Here is a 22,902-nt window from a genome sequence, read left to right on the forward strand (position 1 = left end):
AGAAGTTTATAATTTTCATGCCCATAGGAAAGTTACGCTGGATCAGACAAAAGGATCATCTTGTTCAGTAGCCTGGGTCTTACAATTGCCTACAAGTGTCTTCAATGAAGTATGCAAGAAACCTCTACTAAGTTTTAATTTTTAATTCCAAAAAGGATTGCTTATCCTCTGCAGCCAACATCTTAGAAACTTCTTGGAGGCTGATACGAAAGTTTCTGTTAAATAGTTACCCAGTGCTTTACCTTTCATGGCTTCATTTCCTTTTTGACACCACTTACACTTTTGATCTTCAAATGTTACATCATAGCAAGGAATGCAATTTACTTCTTCATTATATGTAATCAATTACGGAATGCAATTTACTTCTTCATTATATGTAATCAATTACTACTTATTATATGCTGGTTGATATTTTTACTGGATAATCACTAATTCTTGAATTATGATGATGAATTTCTCATAAATATTTTGCTTTTTTAGTGTGGCTTTGAACATGGTGAATCACATTCTAGAAGCTGTAGGTAAATTTCAAGCACTGTGTTTCCTACAAAGATGTTCCTGATGCATTCTCCGTCTAGACAGAATGTTGTATGCATAGAATAAGCTATTTGATTATTTTCTTCAGCTATAACATTTTGTTTCTATTTACATGAGGCAAGCTAAAATTAATGTAAATTGTTTTCTTAAGGTGATAAATTTATATTCATCATGCAGTCTGTCTTGCATTAAAACCCAAGCAGTCAATATCACAGATCTACACGTGAAAATTGATTCAGGTTGTGCACATCTGTGTTAAATCATTTACAAGAATTCTTGAGTGAACAGAGTGCTGTGATGTTATTTATTATTAAAATACTGTTTGCTCATCCTGTTAGAGTGATGGGACATAAATACCTGGAAACAAGCTCAGCATTTTGATAACTTTCACATAATAAATTGTTCCCTCAGTGTTCACTTTACGACTGTCTGCACTGTAAATTTACAGTGCAGAAACTAATAGAAATGTGGAACTTGGGATCAAAGTTAGAGCTTTGGAAAAATCTCTCCTTTTACCTAGGGCATTGAAAATGTCATTGTCAGATGCCACAGTTGGTCTGATGGCAAATACTGCAAGCTTTGTCACTTGCCGTAAGGCTGCCAGCCTTTCAGGTTGATGGTTGGACATGGTCTGGAAGGTTTTTCCAAGACCTTTCTAGGCCTTTCTTGAAGGTCTAAATGATTCTGAGTAGGTCTGAAAAAACACACAGTAATCACTAAACCGGAATGATGAATCTCACCTGAAAATGGGGTACCTGAGAGTGTGGGGTGCCTGCTGTAATCCACCACCTCCTCTGTTTAAGCAGGTCTAGACAGTGCTTGGAAGAGTGTCAGTACCAGAGTGGGACAGGTATCAGTGAATGACGAGATGGGAGAACGCTGCACACCTCATGTATCCAGCAGTAACAGGCATAACTTTCTGTAGAGCACCAGCATCCGCTCTGGGAAACGCGTGGTATCAGCCGCTGTGACTCTAGGTACGCTTCATTTCTCCAGTTCCTGTCCACTGGTTTGGGGTTGGTGGATCCATCACCAAGAGCTATTTAATTGAGTCATTATGCTCCTGGCACCCTAGCAAAGCAGAGGTACTTATTAATGTGTTTACAGAAGTTGGATGCCTGTGATGGATCCTCTGGCGCCTATTTGGCGTATGCACAGGAGTGGGGTGGGGAAAAGGAGGGGTCTGGGTGCACATGGGAGGAGAGCTGTTTCTCCAAGGTGCTGAGGAATTTGAATGGTCTCTGGTAGCATTACCAGCGTGCCCAGGAACCCATGGTTTCTCTGTGGTAACCAGGGGATCCCTTGTTTTCAGCTTTTCAGGATGCTTATGGCTTTGCCATCTTCTTGCCATTTGTTTAAAGCTGCTGGTGTTTGAAGCCTCTCCTTGGACAGTAGAGAGGAACTGCTTCCTTGAGGAGCAGCAGAATGAGAGCCACATTTGCGTTTATAAGACTGAGGACTGGATGCACTAACCTGATGTCAAGGCTAGAAGCTCCTAAAAATTACTTTTATAATAGCTGCTCTTGATTGTGTGTTTTCTAAGAGCCTGAAAGGAGGAGGAAGTACAATTGCTGAACATTCAGAAAAACAGATGAGAGGATTTTGAGGAATACTGTAATTAGGAGCCCAGAGACAGGCGCAGTCAGCTCTTGCCTAGAACAGGGGGACCAGATGTGAAGAATGAAAGGTGTATGTTTATAATATAAGTGGTCATTTTTAAAGCATTACTTAAAGTTGTGACAGCTTTCATTTTGTTCACAAAGAGACCTGGTATTTTTATTACGATTTGTATATGTTTGTTTTGTAAGCTGTGTTGAAGTCATCCATAGCTTTCAAGTTTTAAATAAACAATAACACACCAACCTGTGCACAGCAAACCATGCTCTTTTTTGTTGTGCATGCTTGAGGTTCTTACAAAGTGGTGTAAAAACCCTGTGCTCCCAAAGGGTTGCCTGCCACTCCGCTCCCAGTGGATGCTGTTTGTATTTTGTGACCTGGTATTTCCTTGTTATCGCCCTCTTTCATTCTCTCCTATTTTCCCTCTTTATAAAACATTGCTTTGTATCCTGACTTCTGGTCAGGATGGTTCTCAAGGACCAAAGGACACAAGTGTGTATATTACATGTACGTGTTATGCCATAACAAAGGTACCTTGAAGAGGATTTGGTAGATGTTTAATGTTTGCCTCGGGGTGGGATGTTTATGAACTCATCTCACACCTCAGTAAAATGCTTTCAAAATGCCAGGTGACTCGTGTCTTAAAAAATGACTTTTGGATGCTGATCTCTACATTATCATATAATATGCACAACTTTTAAGCGTGTATTCAATGTCAATGGATCAGGGTTATCTCAGGTTCCAATAGTTTATTGGTATATGCCAACAATATTAAACAATTCCACTTTTCAAATCTTGAGACAAGTCCCTTTAATGTTTCTGAATCCTGTAATCTTTATTTTAGTGTAAAGAGCAGGAGACCTTTTGGAGAAAAACCCATTTTGTGGATTTTACAAAAAATCCGATGTACGTGAGAAGCAGTTGTTCTGCTTGCTTTCCTAGAATTTTTTATTTTTGTGTGGCTGTTGGGCAGAATTATCAGTGTCACTGGAGGAAAATCTTTTGTTAATAGGCTAATTTCAAATGCACTTTTATAGAAAATCAGTACTTGCTACAGAACAATTGAGGTTTAAGAATGTTCTCATTAGCTGTCTTTATTTGGACTGGGTAAACAATTTGGGGATAATTGGGGATAATTTGGAGGATAAAATCGGCATAAATGCTGACATGGGACCAAAAAATATTCCATTAACAATCTATTGACTATTTCAGTGGTATCTGAAGAGAAATAAATATTGTTATTTGCCTGGTACATTTATTCTTTTTTTATAGAGGTTGTTCTTCTATGATTGAGTGTGTTTCAATCAGTTACTGTAATAAGCATTTTTCTTTCTTTCTGTGTCTCTTCATCCCCCTATTCTCCAAATTCCCCCCAAAATACAGACCTATACATTTGCTTGCACTAACAACAGTACCTAAATTCCAGATTCATATGTGAAGGTTTAGAAGCTGTGCTGTCAGCATCACTGTCAGTGGGTTCAAAGGATGAAGTAATTAAGTTTTTTTTTCTTGTTAGTTTATTTTAAAGCTGAATTCATTTCCTGTGATACAGAAGTGGGAATATCTGTAGCTGATACTCACATTCAGCACTTCATTGTGAATTCATGTCTCACACACACTACATGAGACTTGACTTCCAAGGGTATAATGTGTAAGATTATCCTGGAGACTGTTGTTGATTTTTGGCATCTTGAAAATAGAAAGGTGCTGTTTTGGATAAGCAAATTCCAAAAACTTTTCATTGCCCCCAGATCAGGGTGGGGTTGGTGGAGGATTGTTGGAGGGAAAGGAATGGTGAAATCTGCAAAATGTTTGGTGTCCAAAAATGATCTTCCTACTATATAATATCAGTACTTCACAAATAGAGATTACATCTTTTGCAAGTTATAAAATAGGTTGTGAATTCACAAAAATTGTGCATGATTATCTGAAACGCATGTAACAAAGGCTGTTTCTACAACACATTAGTTTGTACCGTGTAGGTCAAAGGAAATTGCTTAAATGGTGGAAGTGATATTCCCTGCACTCAGCCTGAAATTATCCCTGCCTGTGGCCAGGAATGCACAAGTTTTAGGGAACTGTTGTTCAACAGGAAGGGGGGAAAAAAAATGCAAGCCATACGCCTTTTAGAAAACTTAAAATGGTTCTTATTATACTTTTTTTATATTATTTATTGTTGTGTATCAGCACTCTATGGCAAACAGACCTAGTGTCAGACTGAGCTCTGTTGTATTACTGAGAAATAAACAGAGCCTATACAAGCAAGCTACATCTCTGGGAAGGAAGTGGCAGTACCATGCACTTGAAAGATAATTTCCTTTTACTGGGAATGCTGGCAACATCAGTGAAACGCTTTTCAGAAATGTAAATTTTAACATTTCTGAAATACCTGGAGAGGGAGGTATTTCGTGGTTATATATCTTTAGTCTATCAAAAAGACGAGTCAAGTCAATTGGTACTTCACTCTGTGAAGTTATGGAGAAAATTAGGTAGTAGGTTTCCTTTCAGCTCCCACTGTGATTCTGGAAGCTCTGCGTGCTTTAGTCCTATGAGCCTGAAGTACATCATCTTAGAACGACATTGCACTGACCAGCTGCAATGTCTTGTCTGAAGATGTGCTGATTTGCACCTTCAGAAGTTGCTCATTTCCTGAAAAAAACAGCTTTAGAAACAAATGTATATTGAATTTCCTGCTTAAATTTTAGAAGGTACAAGTGTTTTAACATATGGATATGCTGCATATGTTTGATTGCTCACATACTTTGTTTATTGTTCATGGCCTCAGAACAGGGAACCGGTGCTGAGCTTGGTCTAAGTTATTACAACATAGACCATTTTGAGAAGTGGAGAGCTTACCCAGTCCTTCGTTTCTTTAAAATTTCTGCATCAGCCCCTCTCTTATGGCTGCTATGTGTGCATACACATGATGCCCACACAATTTTGCTGTTGCATTGCAGGAGTAACACGGGAGCAAGAATGAGAGCCTAGAAATTCACAGCCACAAAAACAAATTAGCAGCAAACATAGCACTGGTAGATGTGGCCCCTGTTGTCCAGTAAATTCTTTTTTCATTTATATATCACACGAGTACACAGAAGGCTTTAAAGGTGACTATAGTTCACTGTTAATCTCTTTAGCAATTGAAAAATATGGCCTTTGGATAATTAGCAGTATGGTGGTCAGTAGGTCTCAAGGTTAAATATTCACCCAGAGGTTCAATGAGTTCTGTACATATTTACATGTTTGTTCTTTTTTTGGTTTTCCCTTGGCCATATATCAGTCATGCTTAGGAGTGAAGAAAGCATTGCTTCCGAGACTAAAACACTGCAAGAATGCTGTGTGCCTACAAGACTCAGTTACCGTTCAGTATTAAAATGGACAGGCCAGTGACATTTCATTTGGGGGGCAGCGGGGTGTGTAATCCATTCTTTTCCCCAATTTACTGCTCTGGAATTTAGCAGCATTCTGTAGAATTTAAAGAAGGTATAAAAACTGTCTGCCCTTACGGTTGTAAACTTGGTGTGTGTCCTGGTTTTGTGGCCTTTTGGAGGGCAGGGAAAGCTATACGTTAAACTAAATGAGAAAAATTTCCTCAAAGCCTCTCATTAATCTCTCCTCATGGTTTCTGCCTTTTAAACAACTGATAAGGGACTCTGCTGCTACAATACTGAAATATATAGATAAATGTTCGGTCTTGCAGTTTTTATTGTATAGCAGTTCGTAATCAAACTGAATGAAATTTATAGTAGATTCTATACCCTGGAACTGATTTGCATTGTTACAACTCCTTACCCAAGAGGAGTGCTATAAAGAAGTAGGAGTCTCTGAGAGCCACATCCCGCCTTAATGAAATGGAAGGCAGAAATACGGCAATACCGGAGGCCGCTATAGCTTATCTCAGTGCAAATAAAACAAGCACTGAAAATCCTGCACAGCTGCAGATCTTTTGCCCAGGGAACGTGCAGTTTTGTTTGAGATTGGGCCTTATGTACACTGACAACTTGAAGTGGAAATTTGGGGCTGTTTGATCTGGTGCAGTTGGCTAACAAGAACTGTTGCAAAGTGATCAGCTGGATCAGCTGGTCAAGATTACAAAAATGAAGTTGCTAATGTAATGGTAGTAGCCATTGTATTTCTGCATGATGTCTTGTTAAGGTTGCTGCATCAGTTTTAGTGCCTAGCTTCTCTAAGGCCTAGAAGCTTACAAAAGTATACTCCTTGGGGGCTGGGGCATGTGGGTTGGAGCAATTTGTTTAGTCACTTTCAACAATTGCCTGTTCTGAGAATGACTTCTCTGTAGTTTTTGTATTTTGGTGTTGCCAGCACAACTGGCAACAGTACTGCTTAAAAGGCCACTGTTTCTGTTGCCTGTTTTTTTTTTTTGTTTTTTTTTTTTTTAAGAGGCTTGCCATTGCTGCAGAAGTATTGTTACAAGCATCTCCTACTACTTTTCATTACGAAACCACGGCAGTGCCGTGGTGGGCTAAAAACAATAGAGACAGACAAGCTTGCTGTAATGGAAATCTCCTCCTGGAGAGTGTCAGGATGTCCTGCCCCCTCTGGCGGCTGCTCCATTCAAGAGCCATAGTTAGGATTAAAATACAGTACTTACCCGAAGTGGGCATAGTGTGTGCCTCCCTTTGTCTTCTTCGGCCAATTCAGCTTATTTTAAAAGAGTTTGAGCTGAGGGATTAAGGGTAGGAAGTTGGATCTGTGTGTCCAGAGGTAACTGCGTTGGAAGCTTCCCACTCTACTTTGCAGGTTGAAAGCAGCAGAATGTCTGTTAGCTTTCCGCTCCTTTTTCAACAGCGTTTCGTGTTTACACTTAAATTTTTTTCTAGTGAGAGCACGCTTTTCAGTAGAAGTCACTCTTAGCAACAAGATGCTTTGGAGAATATTGCAAAATAAACAGAGAAAAACAATGGCTCTCTTTGGTGCGAGTTGCCTTTTCCCCTTTTCTTTGCTTGTCTTCCAAAGGCAAGAGGCATGACTTAAAAGCTATTGTTTTCTGCTTTGGTGCTCTTTTTGGCAAAAACTTCAGCTATTCTGGGTTTGTGGAACGACTGAAATAAAGTTGTGTCAGTTATTTTTCTCCTGATGGTTATGTTTATATTTTCCTCAAGAAGAAAAACTATTCTGTCAAAATAAAAGCAAACAAACAAGATAATTTTCCCATGCTTGAAGGGAAAAAGTCTCCAGTTAAAGAAACCTGACCCTTTCTAAAAGCAACTGGAATATGACATATATGTCTGCTGCTCAGTTTTGAATGCTGAAAAAAGGCATAACATGTCTATGCTACTGATGAAATATACACAGTATGATTTTCTAAATAAACACCAGATTTGCCAGACAGTTGTGGTATGAATAGCAGATCTTTGTGTCCTGATGTTTTCCTTGATTCTTCTGCAGCATTTAAAACTTGGCACTGGTCTTCCCGACCTCAGCCAGAAGTCTCTGACTTCTTCCGCCTCATCTGCTCCACCTGCCAGCTCCTGGACTTCTTGCGCTGTATCCTGCTGCTGAACAAGGATAATCTACTCGTCCACACAGGCTGTATTTGTTTAAGGGCAGCAAAGGTTTAGGAATTTGTACAGTATTTGACGGCAACTGCACACGCATTAAGGAATTGTATTACTCGAGTAGCGCAGAGATGGTGAAAATAGACCAAGTATCTCATCTGTGGAAGCTTGTTTCTTGAAGGTAGAAGCTGTCAGTGGAAGCATAATTCTTGCCTGCAAATTTCCTGTGTCTGCGTGTGGACTGCCTTCCTCATTGTGCATGCTAGACCAGTGCACACCCAGTGCTTGCTCTAATCTGACATGCTGTTTTGCCTTCCAGAGTTCAGAATTGAAGGACATACGGTATCATACTGGGAACACATCATGTCCCATAGTGTTTTCTGGGAATTTATTTCTTTGATGTGAAGGAAAATCTGTAATGCAAGATTTGATTTTCAGATCTTTGTCTCTATGCTGTCTTCTTGCTTGTTTCTGTTAGAAAAGGTTGCAAAAAGATCTCAGTTGTTGAAGTAACATGCAGAGTAAAAGAGCCAGCTGTGGGCATTCAGCTGGGATTTGTATATGCATTTATATTTAATATATACCTGTATGTATATGCACGTACTGTGCAATATACATTAAGATTTGCCTGTTCGTTCTGTGTGTTCATGTTCTAGAGGTGTGTGACATTAGTTGAATTGGTGCTTGTACATAATGTTAAAACAGCATCCAGAATTGCAAAATTAAGGTGCTGAATAGAAAGAGTCAACTCTGAGTCTCTTATTACACTTGATACTAAACAAATTTAGAATATCAAATTCATAATAGCTGTAAGCATGTACAGGTTTTATTTTCTACTCTAAAAAAACTGCATGCTTTTAGGATTATGTTTCCCATTGTTCTTTTTGGTAAGACCAGAGTATATGTGGATGATGTTCTTTCTCTATATTTAGCAGTAAATAAAATGTGTAAAAACAACACTAATGTTTTGTTTTTGCAATAAAATGAAGGAGAGAAGGAACTGCACTGATCTGAGCGAGCAGGTTTCAGAGGCATGGCCGGGCTGTGGTAGATCTGCCAGTTGGATGTGGGCTGAGAGGAGATCCCACATACGCTCAGCTTACATCTTCTGTGACTCTTTTCTTCCTTCTCACTGGTACATCCACACTAAAGTACTATAGGTGGGAAGGTTTTATCTGACTGCTGTTAGATGGTGGCTGTGTAAATAACCAGGGACACTGGTAGGAAGCAACAGATGGCAAGCAGATTTCAGTAGGAGGCACTGCCTGTTTGCCTTTTTTTTTTTTTTTTTTGCATACTCATAGGTTAGGGGATTATGTGAACAAGTGATAAAGATAGAAGGAGCTTTTCTGTGCGTCTTTGAACAACTGCTGCTGTAACTCTGGTTTGAGCTAGCTCGTGCTGTTAATAGCTAACAGAGGTGCATGCAGTGTGATGAAATGGAGATTGCTGTGAGTCAGAAACACAATGAATTATACACTCTGTGGCTATGACAGCTCAATAGGAGCACCTGTGGATGGAAAAAGCATTAGTATTCCTTTGGGCACTGTTGACATGATCTTTTTTACCACTTTATCAAAACGTAATCAAATGAGCATGTAAAACTTGGGAGAAGAGAATATTTCTTCTGTACGTGAGATAAAACTATATGAACAAACATGCTAATAAAAAAAGAAGAAATTTTAGCTCAACTGCGGAGCTTAGGGCTCAAAATACAGTCTGTAAGTGTGATTTTTTTAAAGAAGACTCTTACTCGTCAGGGTAGGGAAGCTTTTCAGTAAACTGTTACTAAGGGGAGGAATATAGCTTTCTCTTGACTAGACACACAGATGGAATCAGAAGCAAAATCACAATGGTCAGAGTTGGTTATATATAGGTGTAAGAACACCCTTCTAATTGCATAGTTGATCTTTTTGTTATAAATGATTTAAAAAACCTCTAATTTTAGAAAATATACATTTTAGGAGGACACAAGTCTCACTTTTTTCTATCATTTCAAAAATCTTGCGGTAAGAGATGTTGTGGACTTACAACATAACTGAGTGTGTGAATTCTAATAACGCTGTTTTATGATGCTTGTTTGATGAATCTTGCTCTTAGAAGTGTTTTCTATTTTCTTTCTGTATCAGAGCTTTCAGAAATCAATCAAGATGTAGAAACGTATCTGGAGATGGTTCTAGGAACTAATAAATTGGTCAGCAAAAGAAGTTCATCTGAGTTCATGTGATCGTACTGTGTAGATGTTTGTTGCTGGTCAATGTCATTAGTGCAGATAAGCTGCTTGAAGTAGTCATTGAATAAACAAAACCCTTTCTGAAAGCACAGAAATACTCCGTATCTAGAACACCCTGAAGTCGAAGAGTTAATGATGGGGCTGCACTGGATTCAGTGTATTTGCAGATGTTGCTGCAACCAACTGCTGATTTTTCTCCCATCCTGTCAGGGAACTCTGCCAGCCATGATTCATGGAATGATTTTTTTGCGCTGAGTAATCTGTGGTTTTGCTTTTTTCCTCTTCCCTCCCTCTTATTTTTACCCTAAACTAAAGTCTTATTCATTTTAGCTAAAGGGAGGGGAAGCTTCTAAAGCATTAAAACAAAACATGAAATACACACTGTTTGGAATAGAGGAATTTTAATAAATATTAAGCTTGCAGTGATTTTACTTTTTCTCAGGCAGAATAGTGCAGTGTAGAAAAACAGTTTTATGACAGAATCAGCTTTTGTTTTTGCTAGTCATATGGTGTGACAGTTCTTTTAAGACTTTTGTGCTAGTGTTGCTAAAGAACATCCAAGTTTTGTGCTGATACTATGCCTCCTTTCTCACAGATCGCTCTGAAAGAAATAAACCAGACTGCCGCTCTTCAGGGTAAGAACCATATTCCTGTGTTTATTCTTCCCTTCTTTTCCTTTTTTTCTTTACTTTCTTTCCTTTTATGGGATGAATTAGGATATTAGCCAAAAAATAAAAATGCCTTTCTTCAACTTCTCTGTTCTGGTAACAGTAAGAACATACCCAAATAACTTTTGATAAAGGTAATTGTTTAATATTCCTTAATTTTTCAAGTAATTAACAGGGTTCACTACACTGTAACTCTGTGCGCTTAAAGTCCGAAAGGCTTGTTTATGTATCAGGTACAGGGTTGTTTTGTAAAACTGTGATTTAGGACAAGAAGCACTTACAACTTTTGCTTCTGTGCTCTTTGGAGCGTTTGCTTTTGTAGCAGGGAAAATAAGTCTTGGCTCAGTCAAGAATAGCAACACTTAACTCTGATCCTGTCATACCTAAGGTTTCAAAATTGGATGAAATGAACAAACAGGTATTGAGCAAAACACACATGTGTGCACACATTTTATTTTTATCCAGAATTTCCATCAGGAATTGCCATAGACTTCCAAAGCTATTGATTTGTAAGGCCACATTTTCCCTTAAGCTTCTGAAAATTCTCTAGTTCTCCTCCTTGTTTTTCTCTCATTTGAGGAAAACAAAACAACAACAAACCATCTCTTTCCCTTTTGCCTAATTTCCAAACTCTTCAATCAATTATTCTCCAAGGAATAAGATCTCCTCCATATCCCTTGGTGGATAATGGGATTTTAATGAAGTTTGGTGATTGAGCAGAGAAGCTAGCAGTGGCTCACCCTTGTGAAACGCCTTTCCAAAGGACGCTGCTGGTGCCCAGCCTTCTGACATGACATGACCTTTTCATTTTATTTTAGTCTCATTTTTTGTTGTTGTTGTTACTACATTTTTACGGTACACTGGGGTAGTTTTCATAGTTAGAAGAACAGAGGGAACTGTAAGCAGGAACTTGTAGCACTGCTGATGTGCTGTATCTACCACACGTTGTAATGGAAGAGAGGGTGCTTGTCCCTTCCCTCCCAAATCCCCAAAAGCACTGTAGCTGTTTCCAGCTATGTGCTTCTGCAATTGCAGTGGAATTATTGTCATTGTCTTTGATTACTCATATCTGCTTAAAAGAAAATACAGAGACTGCTGTTTTATAATTAAAAATACTTATTTTTTCTTTAAAAGATGCAGTTGTTGTCTACAGGCTTAAACTTTTATTAGGTTATGTTACAATAATTTCAAATGTATCCAAGTAATTATCAACAGGAAATCTAATTTTATTAAAATGTTTAATATAAGGTTGAAACAGTTTCAGTCTGTTCCCCCTTCATCTGGCTGGTCCTTCCCACCAGTACCATTTCGCTCTGCAGTGTATTTTAGAAGTTCTAATTTGTAACCAAAAGAAAAAGGTTTTAGTTTCTCTCCCCCCTTCCCTCCCCACCCCCCCCCCCCCCCCTCCGAATTACAATTGCAAAGAATTGCAATTACAAATGTGGACCAACCCTGACAATAAAATGCTGCCCTAAATTGTCTGGGTTACAGATTCCAAATTCTCCCATGGAAAGCACAGAGCAATTAGCAGGTTTGTGCAAGTTGCTCATTGTGTTGAAGAAAATGCAGCTTTCCAGTATTTCATTCTTGTCAGCAGTGCACTTAGTTTCTAACCTGTTAAACATCTATGTATCTTCTATCACCTTCTCAATTTCACTGGCCATTGGTGTTAAGTTAGTTCTGCTTTCCACGGTGAGCTGTGTGGAAGAAAAATCACTGTTAAAAGGATAGCGTGGTTTTGTGCATGTCTCGCTGCTCTTTCTAGGCCAGAGGTGACCAGAGCCTACCTTAGTTACATGATGTACTCTGCTAATTGATACTGCTGCACTCCATGGTTTATTCTATGTTATCGTGGAAGCCTAATCCTATGGTGACAAATTGCTGGGTGACATTCTTCTTATCCCTAGTCTGTCCATATCATCTTTGGGAGGAGAGCTGCAGCCACAGGAAGACCAGCATTCCTTGCTGTAAAAACTGAGGGAAAACTAAATAGTGAAGCATCCAAGACTTAAAGTGCAGTGCAACAGTTCTCTTGTATCATGGGCAACATTTCAGGGCTGTGTGAATTACACTGGGGACCGTTTTTCATGACTTATGCCATTTTTTGATAAGCTACTGCATCCATGACCTTCTCATCGCTGGAGGCAGCTCATGACAAAGGAAAGACAAAACAAAATGGCCCAAAGGCATCTTTTCTATTTTTTCCTTAAGCTGCGTGTTGTGGGATGGATCTCAAAAGTGCAACATAACATCCTTCTCATGATCTAAAGTTGAACAAAATGACCTTGCACATCATTGTACTTGAATGCAAGGCCTATTAACAAGAATTTCTGCACTAGAATTAGTATGAAAAACGGAGGTGGGCATGGGGACACTAGCTGACCACAAGAAGATACATGCAATGAGCCTTAAGAAAGGCAGATATCCGAAGACAAAATAGTGGGTATAAATGTGGCCAAGAGACAGCTGGAGAAGTAGTACTCTATCCCAGTGTTCCACACTCATGATACAAGATCTCACCAGGGCTTTGTATGAAATAGAGACCAAAAAAAAAGGAAAAAAAAAAGCCCAAACACCGCCACACCCAAACTTCTCCTCAGGCTCTGAAAGGCTAGGTTTTAGTCCAGAGCATGATTAGCTTAGTAAAAAGATCATATGACAATATTTCTTGTGATTGAGGGGGCCTGGAGTGGGACCTAGCATAAGGCTGGTAAGTCTGGGGATTGGATGAACCAAAGATCACAGGAAAAGGTTTTAAAGGAGGGGAACATACACTAGATATTGCTCACAAAAATGTACCTTCGATACACTTACCTCTCCTGACAATTAGCAACTGTCCACCTTGCAGGAGTGATTGGATCAAGTGAGGAGTAGCAGAAAAGAGCCTGTGGATATCTTCATGTACCACTCTGCATGGATTTGTTACGTTAAATATTAGCACATAAGTAAGATTGAAACAGATGTCCCATTAATCGAAATAACACCTATTGCTATGTTAAGTTGTTATCTGGCGACATTTAATTTCATGACCTAATATTAACCATCCTTCAATTATTAAATTCCTGACAGTATTAAAAATGTGTCTACGCTGGCAACAATGATCTGTAATTATCATTATTTCTTGATTTTACTGTGAGGTCATGCACTGTTGGCTCTGATAGCTTCATGTCATGCACTGTTGTAACACGGGTCAATTAGGTCAAAAGAAGTAGACACTTCAGTCTTATGCCTCTAAATGTTTTCACTGCAAATTACATGATAGTAAGATAATAGAAGACTTCAGGCATCCACATGTTTGCAGTTAATCCTGAACATGAGTTAATCTCATAAAAGGAACTGGATTAACTAGACTCTGCTTTTTTTCCATGTGGGATAAGGATTACAGATCACAAGATCCAGAAACACAGCTGTGTAATGTGATGTAATTCATTGTAGTTGCCTCGACCTTGGAGATGAGAGGATGAAGGTAGCTGAAGACTGCAACAATTTATTGGCAGGTTTAGTAGCGTATCGATCACTTCAAGTCAAATAAGAGATTTTGATTTTTAAATCTGGGAGACTACTGTGAAAGTTTGCCCTCAAAATGGAGAGTGTGAGAGGGAATTAGCTCTTTCCTAAAAGAGATTCTAGGTTTTGCTGTTGTATAGCATACATTCTGTCTATTTGCAATGTACTAAAGCTCTTTTCTAGCTTGTCATCTTCATTTGATTGAACAAAATTGGTCTTTTTTCATTTAAAATATATAAAGTCAACAATACAAACAGACACAACATTTCTTTTGTTCCTTTATAAAGAAGCACTTTAAGTAGCTGATCAAAGGGGCTACAGATTCTTTTAGTGAGCTTCTGGTAAACCAAGCTGTCATTTTTATGAATGGTATTTTGTATCTTTCTTTGGTTTTAGGTTTTTGTGTAGCAAAATTCCATTAGCGAATGATTCTCTGCGTTTCTCTTTCCTCTGCTATTTAATGTTGAATTTGATATTGTGTTTAATAAATATTTCAGTAATGCTCCAACTGTAGCTTAAGAGTCTGTTTTGCCATCAAAATTCATTTGTGAAGCATCACCTGAAAGACACCTTTGAATTAGGATCTCATGCCTTTAACAAGGCATGTAGCGAGTCTTAAGGCACAGGACAGACAGTATAGTGGAACTCTACTCCCTTTTCAGTTAAATTGATACACTTGTACAATTTGTACAAGGGGTATAAATCAATATGCTTTTGACATCTTGAGAAAACAGACAATAGCAGGATTTTCTGTGTTGCAACCATTACAGTCAGTCTGCAGTAAGTCATTTAATAATTCCAGCTTCATGTATCTAAAGGAGAATATGAGTGACCTTTCTCTCGCCCTACAAATCTTGCTAGCTCCCAGATATGGAAGTTTGGGTTTCTAGTTTGAAGCCTTTCACAAATTGCTGTTAACATCTGGGTGTTTAACAAGGAGAGGTGTTTTGTCATCGGAAGTAATTTCACTAGTAATTTAGTAGGCCATTTAACAGATTTTGCATATTTTAGGTAAATTTAAGTTCAAGGTTAATGTATTGAAAATGGGCATTGTAAAGAGTGAGAGGTACTCCTGTAACCCTTTGTTGGCCCCTAGGTTCTTTGTTGTATTTTAGTTAAATGTGCAACGTGGGCAGACTTCTGATGCTACTGCTAGATCAGGTGATGTCTTTTTCTAGCTGAGTCTTGAAATTCTCCCCAGGAGAGAGAGAGAGATTGAGCCTGGTGATCCAGCTAATTTTCAGCATGCTGATAGCCTGCTTGCCTGCCTCATACTAATTCGACTTCCAAATGATAATGCTGTGGGAATCAGTGTTAAAAGAACCAGTCAAAATCTAACTCTTTAGTTCAAACACTGGGTTCCTTTATCCAGTGGGACCACATTCATTCCTACAAGCATCCTGATACCTAGTTTTTGATTGCTGTCGTTCAAAAACTTTGTGTTATCCCCTGGCACTGTTTGCATTGCATTGTCAATGCAGCTGTTTACCCAGAGGAGTATTTCAGGCTTTCACCCCTTCTAGCCAGTGTTTCAGGCTGTAATGCAAATCTGAAGTTTGAGACTTCTAACCTTGCTGACACTTCATGTGAAAGGTGTACATGTGTGACAAAGTGAGGGTAAAAGCCTTCAGGACACCTCTGGGTTGTGTTTAGAAGAATGAGTAAATGTTGGGGGTGATGCTTGTTTTACTGTTGAATTCTTATTCTTTATAATAAGCCTTCAGGATTTTTAAGGGTAAAGTGTGGCAAGTTACTCTTAATCTAAGCATACTTTTAGGGTGTGGAAAAAAATGAAGATCTTATGTTTGTGTGCTCCCAGTAGGTCAGAGATTGATGTATGAAGAAGTGTTTGTCCAGAAAGCTAGTTTCCTTCCCAGGCCCTGAGGATACAGTTTCACAATTGCCACGAGCTGAGCTAAGCCTGTGCTGCTCCAGAAGGAGCAATTGTTGCCTCCTTTGGGCTGTTATCAGTGCTCATGTGGTTAGTTGGATCAGAAGGCTCATCTCCAAGGAGAAAAATAGCTGCGTCTCCATTTTACAGATGAAATGGGTTCAGCAGAGGGAAGCAGATTCAGACAATAAATCAATGGTAGAGCTGGAAGCAGGGTCTTGATAACATGACTTTTGTTGTTGACATCTAAAAAGTAGGATCATGTGGCTCCTTTTTTTTTTTTTTTTTTTCCTTCTGAGACCTGCATTTTGTGTTCGGTCACTTGGAGCTGGTGTAATCCCATTCGTTAAATGTGGATTTACACTGGTGTAACTTCAGACTGGAATCTGCTTATGTGTCTGTCTTTTGTTTGTCGTGTTTTTCTGGTAAGCAGCACATGCTGTGCACGTCAGGGATGTGCCTCCCTGGAGAAGCATAAACTGGAGCAATTTTGTGCAGCAGATTTCTTTGATAGCTTCCTTGCCCCAGTAAATCATTATGTTTGATTTCTTCTTTGCAATGTTAATTTTCCCTGCTCAGTTTATACTCGTCTCTAAATGAGAAATAAAATATCACAGGTAAAGCAGAGGAATTAATGGCAGATGGGTTAGGCTTAGTTGTTGGCAATTAGGGATCTTGTGGATGTCTAGTCTATCGCTACAGATGTTTGTTTTAAAGCCACCAATTCTTCACTGTTTTGCTGGGGATTTTTGGCTATTCCTCTCACAGATAGCAGTAAAGAGTTGTTGTGAAGGGAGCATCCTAGCCAAAGTTCCAGATTCCTTAACCCTAAACAGAGAAGAGGGATTTGTTTTAATAAAAGAGCACTCTGTTCCTGCTTTCTGCAAAGGGAATTTTGAAGGACTGGCTGCTTTGGTGCCCTGAACAACCCCTTCCGTTGTGTGGGCTGCTCTCCAGTGCTAATGCTAATTCATAATGGAAAATAATGCTGAGAATGAGATGGTTGTTGAAGGACTAAAGAGAAAAGGGTTCACCCTCCTCCTTCATTCAGAGGATTTCAGTGCTCCTTTGGGAGTCCTGTGAACACGAGCAAGTTTTGCTGTTCCATCACCTTTCTGAGGAGGTTCCAGTAGAAGGTACTGAGAACCATCCGGGCACAAGGCTGCTGTCCGTGTGAATTAAGAGAATTGCCTGGAGTGTAAGCAACCATGGCACACCTTAGTTCTACAAGGGTAGTTTCAGGAAGCACACAATTACCCATTATTATTCTAATTATCATGCTTTCCTTTTAAAAGACATTTTGGGCAATTTCACTTTTTCCCTATAAGACAGCAATAATTCCTTTTAGAACAACCAGATGGTTTTCTCTTTAACCACCACAGAAAATATACAGGCTCTAGGGTGGATGGAAGCTATGGGGAGAACTGGAATTCTCTGTTTATAAGTAACATGTGAGGAGCCAAATTAATCAGGCATGGTTTTAATTCTCCTTTATGATTGTTCCTTCGTTCCAAAGACATTTAAATGACAAATAGCACATTAAATTCAGCCGGTGGATGGGAGAGAGGGCTGGAAGAGAATTCTTTCCAAAGGTATTTGTAATCGTCTCAAAAAAAACAGTAATTTTTCTAGAAGGAGGAGGAGCTGCTAGGGGAAGCCCATGGGATATGTGTCCGAGCAGAGGAGGCAGACTTGGCTGGTTGTAAACATCCAGCTCAGAAGAAGCAGTGGCTCAGGTTCTCCCTGAAAAAATCGTATGTTGGTATTTTAAGAGTGCTGGAGCTGATACACGAGCTTTGGTTCCTTTCCCTAAGGATCTGTGTAGATTCCTTGTTGGACTCAGGTCAGTATCTACATTTTCCTTCACCTCTGGAATTTGAGTGGGAGAGTTCAGTTTGCATTGTGTTGGTTTCCATGGCCTCTCTCTGATGTGCACAAGAGGGAAGAGATCGCTACTTTTTCCATTTTTTCTCTTTTTATGTAGTGCTTACCCACTTTGTCATTTTATTTTAAGTTATTCTTTGATGTTTGCAGATCATTTCGGTACAGAGAATTGGTTACTTTAAGTAGCATCTGATTTTGGCAGGTTGAACGTTGAAGCGATTGATTATGTACTCTTGAAAAGCATGATACAGTTGCATCCTGACTGTATCATGGTAGAGAGATATTCCTAGTGAGGTCTGTCATGTTGATAGCTTCTTCCATCTTATTGTATTTATTTGGTGTTTCATGTGCATTTTGCACAGCTGTGTATTAATCTCTGGTTCTGTCATTTTTGAGACAGATTGCTGATTTTGCTACAAAATTTCTCCTTTCAAAGGTATTTGGCTCAGTGCAGGTATCACAATTTGAATGTAGTCCCTGTTTTGAATGTAGTCCCTGTTTGTCATAGTTTTGGCCAGCTGCAACAAACCACAGGCTCACCTGACCGAGTACTCGCCCTTAATAGGGCTACGAGGGCACCAGGGATGAGCTGCTTTTGTGCCTGTTCCCAACTGCCTCAGCTGTAGGAAGTGAGTGCAAAGCAGTGCAAAGAGACATTGCCTCTTCCCTTAGAGGCTACGACCAGTGTGGTCGCAGGTAGGTCACTTGCTAGAGAGGACTGAAATTAGGTCCTATACCCCTAACTGTGGAACATATTTGTAAAGGTAAGGGCCTTATAAGTACATATAGTCACATCTTAATTTTGGCAGTTGTTACAAGAGGTTTATCTTCTGTATGTAGTGAACATTCCCAATCTTCTAAGGCATGAGGCAAAGGCTGATTTTTTAGTTAAAGAGAGGATCCAAATCTAGTTATAACATTCCAGTCGCAAATAATGGTTACGTAATTGAATCTCTCTGTTGATCCACGATATAATACTTAGTTCCAGCAAAAGAAGTACATGAGTGATCTCATGTCACACTAAGCAATGTTTTTGCCTGTAATAGATGCTTGTGGGAAGATATAGCTTTGTTTTCTTTATTGCAGTCCTTCTATTCCATGTAACATGGACTTCTGCTTCCCCATCTCCTCACACACTGACGTTTAGTATTAGTACAGTACTGGCTTAAACAATTCTGATAGCATTTTGGGATTGGACCACGTCAGATTTCCCTCCTCTTCTGGGAATACAGCTTCTTACGGGCAACTGCTTTGAAGACCTTCGTGCTTTTTTATTAGCTTCTTTCCACTACCTCTTCTAAAACACTCAGCCCATCATTAGCTAAAAGCTAATCCCTACTCCTAACAGGTGTAGGTTTGACATCTTGGAAGGAAGAGCGTCATGGCCTGAGACAAGGACAGCAGTGACAGCCACAAGAGAGGCTTTCCAGCCACACTGTACTGCTGTGTGGGACAGAAGATCGTTTGCACTGCTGCCCCATCTGTCTTCTTTTTTCTGAGGCATGACAGGGAAATGTGTTCTGTTAAAAATGAACTCTGTGAACAGACTTCCAATGCTCTCTGTTAATAATAGCATTTTTTCTGTCTAGGACAGATCTGAAACGATGACTTAGTTTTTTATATTTCCTGTAATTACTGTTCCCATACTGTCCTTTTTTTTTTTTAATGATGTCTGTTAGTGTTTGGATTGACAGGAACGCTCCTTAGTGCAGTAACTGCCTTGCTAAACAGGTATTTTGCTTTGCGTAATACAGATGTAGTTGAACACATTCATTAATGTTCTTGGACGAGCTTTATTATAAATTGCCAAGATTGTTCTTACAGTAAAAAAAAATAGGATTTTCAAATGTCATGAAAAAGTAAACATCACATTATTTATCTTTTAATTAGAGCAGCTGAAGTAACTGGAAGAAATGCCCAAGGTTTTAGACAGGCAACTTCCTTCCATCCCGAAAGACATCTAAGGATCTGTAAAAATGGCCTTTCTGGAGCAGACAAAAGGTCCATCTATTCTTATATTCTTATTCTGTCTTGCTTATGTCCAAAGCAGAGGCGTAGGGAAGAAGATGAGGAAAAAAACAAGCATGTATTGGAAGGCATCCATGTATTCTGTCAGCATCCAGATTTAGGTGACTTGGGTCTCCTGAGAGAGTTGTTGCTTTGTATTTAATAGCCCTCAATGTTTTTTCTTTAATTTTTTTTGAATGCATATAGGTTTTTAGCATTCACAGTGTTGTGCAGCGAGAAGTGCCATAGCTTAACCTTGTGTTGCACGCAGAGAAGTCTTTTTGGCTCTTTTGAACTTGGTTCCTGCAACTTTTGTATAACACCTTCCATGTTGTCTAGTGTAGGAGGCTGAGCTGTCATTCCCTGCAGAACTGTAGGATGTCTCAACCTTGAAGGGACCCACAAGGTCCATGGAGTGCAACTCCTATGGCTTTGCTACTTGAGAAAATTATAATGCAGTTGTTCTGAGTTTGCCTAGGTTGTGTTAATCAATTAATCAAGTCTTAAGGAAAAGGTCACTGTTACTTCCTGAGGCCCAAAGGCGTGTTAAAAGGGGAGAGGGAGGTAAGGTTGTTGGCTGATGTGAAAAAGGTTAGGGACAATTTCCTGCCTTTGGAGTTAAGGGCTTTGCTGAGAGTGGAGATTAGCAAAATTACATGCTCTATTGTTTGGATCCAGAGCCTTTAAGCTGTGCTGGAGATTTAAAAAAAAAAAAAAAAAGTTTATCTTCGTAATGATTTGGGGTGAAGGATCAGAGATTGAGTGGTTGTTAGGAGAGAAGGGTAACCCCACTGGTAGGTGGTTGTTTTGTCCTTTCAGTTGCCCAAATAAGTTGAATCTGCTACGTAGTACTTATTTAATTTCTTCTGCCTAGTTGGCTGATGGCAGGCATATGGTGCATTGATCCAAGTGCGGGGATAAGTATGTGAAAGGCAATGTGTTAGGGGCATTTTGTGTTAGGGAGATTTTTACAGGCTAGGGAGGAACACTGATGTCTGTGGCTCTGAAATGTCCTGGCAAGGTATTTCTTACAGATGTTGCTCCAGGAAGGTCCGGTTCAGTCTGTTTTACAAGGTGTTTGCTTGCGAGGCTAAATTTGGTTGAGTGGGGAAAGGTGATGATAGTGATTATGTCCTCCAAGCTGTAACTATCCATTAGAGGCTGCAGTATTTATTATTTTGCAATGTAATTTGAGGTCCCCAATGTTATAAGGCAGACAGGGTATATGATTGAGGGTGGAGGAAGTTCATTTTGTCGTGCAGCACATTTTCACGGTGACCTGCCCAAAGATGAGAGCTGCTTTACTGGGGAAGCGTCCCCAGTGGGTAAAGGCCTTCTCCCGGCTGGTGAGGTAGGTATTTTGAGTGCTCTTAAAGCAGTGTCATTGCTCATCTATGGGGGTTTTGCAGTGTGTTTGGGATAGATACAGGTTTTGTAGGTGTAGGTGTGATTTTAAGCTTTGATGGCTGATGCCTCTGTTTCACTTGGAAAAGAATTTGAGTATCTAAAAACTTGGAAGTTTTTGCCCAGCTTGGGCAAAGAAAGATACTAGCTTTACCAGTATGCTATACCTTACCTACATCCTTGTACGCTCAGAATAACAAGGCTGCTGTTACTTAAAATAATCTGTAAAGTGTGTCTTTTGAGAATGGCTGACCGTAATCTCAGAGTTGCTGAATCTTTGCAAATGAATACGAAACACTGCAGTTTAAGATCATACTTAAACTTAAGAGATGGGCGTTGTAGACCTGCAGACATGTGAGTGTATGGTTTGTTGTTAAAGAGTGCAAATTTCTGAGGGGTCATTGTCTGTCTTTTTAACCAAAATCTCTGCCAATATTTGTGGTTTTGTAGAAAAGGAAGCATTTCAGTGTTTTTGGAGGCAGGGCAGGGGAAGAACGTATAGGCAGGCAAACATGCTGTTTCTCTGACTGAGCTGCATGCGGGGCATTTTCTGGAAAGACAGGTTGAGTGAAGGGTGTGGTTATGAGATGTTAATTTACAATTTCTGTGCACTGTGCTTTCTGTAAGGGCCACTGTTGTGAGTTCATGGACCTAATGTCTTATAGGGTGTAACTGGGTGAGTCAACAGTCCATTGAAACAAGTTGTGATCGCGCATGAACATAGTTTTAACTTCTGTGATGCTTTAACATGGGAGGGTTGAAAATGAGTTTCTACTGATTGTAAATGATTATTTTATTTAAATATTTAATCATTTATTTATTTTATGTATTTAATAAATGACACTTTAAAGCCAGTACATCTCTGTATATGGATGACCTTGTAAAATTCTTACACAAATTTTTGGCTGCTGCTTCACGTTTACAGTGTAGAAGGGTTTATGCTTTTGTTGGGTTTCTTTTTGGTCATGAGTTAGTAGACTTCAGTCTATTCTATGTATATGTATTGATAAATCTGTTTTACAGGCCATCCCTCCACAACAAATGTCTTTGCTCTCAACATACGCCTCCAATGAAAATAATGAGAAAATTCCTTTTGTTTCCTCACTCAGTTAAAGCTTAAACTCCAGCACATTTCATGCTGCTTATTTGGCTCAGACGGATTACAAAGAAGTAGAATTAGGCGAAAGGAGCATGACAGTCCTACATGTCAGAGGGCTCAGCGTTGGCCGACACACTTAGAAATTCTCAGAGGTGCTCAGCTGATTTTTTGGAACTGAGGTCATGCCAGCATTGAACGCTTCTCCATAATCCCACTTCTGTGGCTGCGGTTGAACTTTATGTTTTGGATGCTTCTCAAACAGCTGGCTTTTATATTACAGAACTGGAATTGTGTGCTGTTAATCTCTGACTAGGCAGAATACAGATACTATCTTAACTGCTGAGTGTAAAAGCTATTTGGTAGTGTCCCTTGGAAGTGACACTCAATTATCAATCTGCTGGAGGCCTTAAGATGCCTCGAGATTCCCCTGAAACTTCTTCCACACGTGTATGCCAGTTTCTTCCTTGAAGAATGCACAATAATTGAAACACATGGACCTGTATTTTCCCAACTATGTTTTCACAGGAAACAGATCT

General features: G+C 39.4%; 1 protein-coding gene across 5 annotated transcripts in view; it reads left to right on the forward strand.

Moving 5' to 3' along the window:
- The window catches only part of SH3D19 (SH3 domain containing 19), an 83,484-nt gene that overhangs the window by 8,290 nt on the left and 52,292 nt on the right, over nt 1–22,902 (forward strand). For 4 of the 5 annotated variants that reach the window (XM_080589386.1, XM_080589384.1, XM_080589385.1 and 1 more), the window contains exon 2: nt 10,502–10,541. Coding sequence is in view for 3 of the 5 variants with exons in the window: in XM_080589384.1 (XP_080445510.1) it covers nt 10,502–10,541 (40 nt within the window). In the remaining 2 variants the exon portion in view is untranslated. Of the gene's footprint in view, nt 1–7,563; nt 10,542–22,902 lie in introns of all 5 variants that reach the window. The other variant, XM_080589387.1, reaches the window with a different exon arrangement.

This window comes from Anser brachyrhynchus (assembly GCF_964034855.1).
Source record: "Anser brachyrhynchus genome assembly, chromosome: 4".
NCBI classification, from domain to species: domain Eukaryota; kingdom Metazoa; phylum Chordata; class Aves; order Anseriformes; family Anatidae; genus Anser; species Anser brachyrhynchus.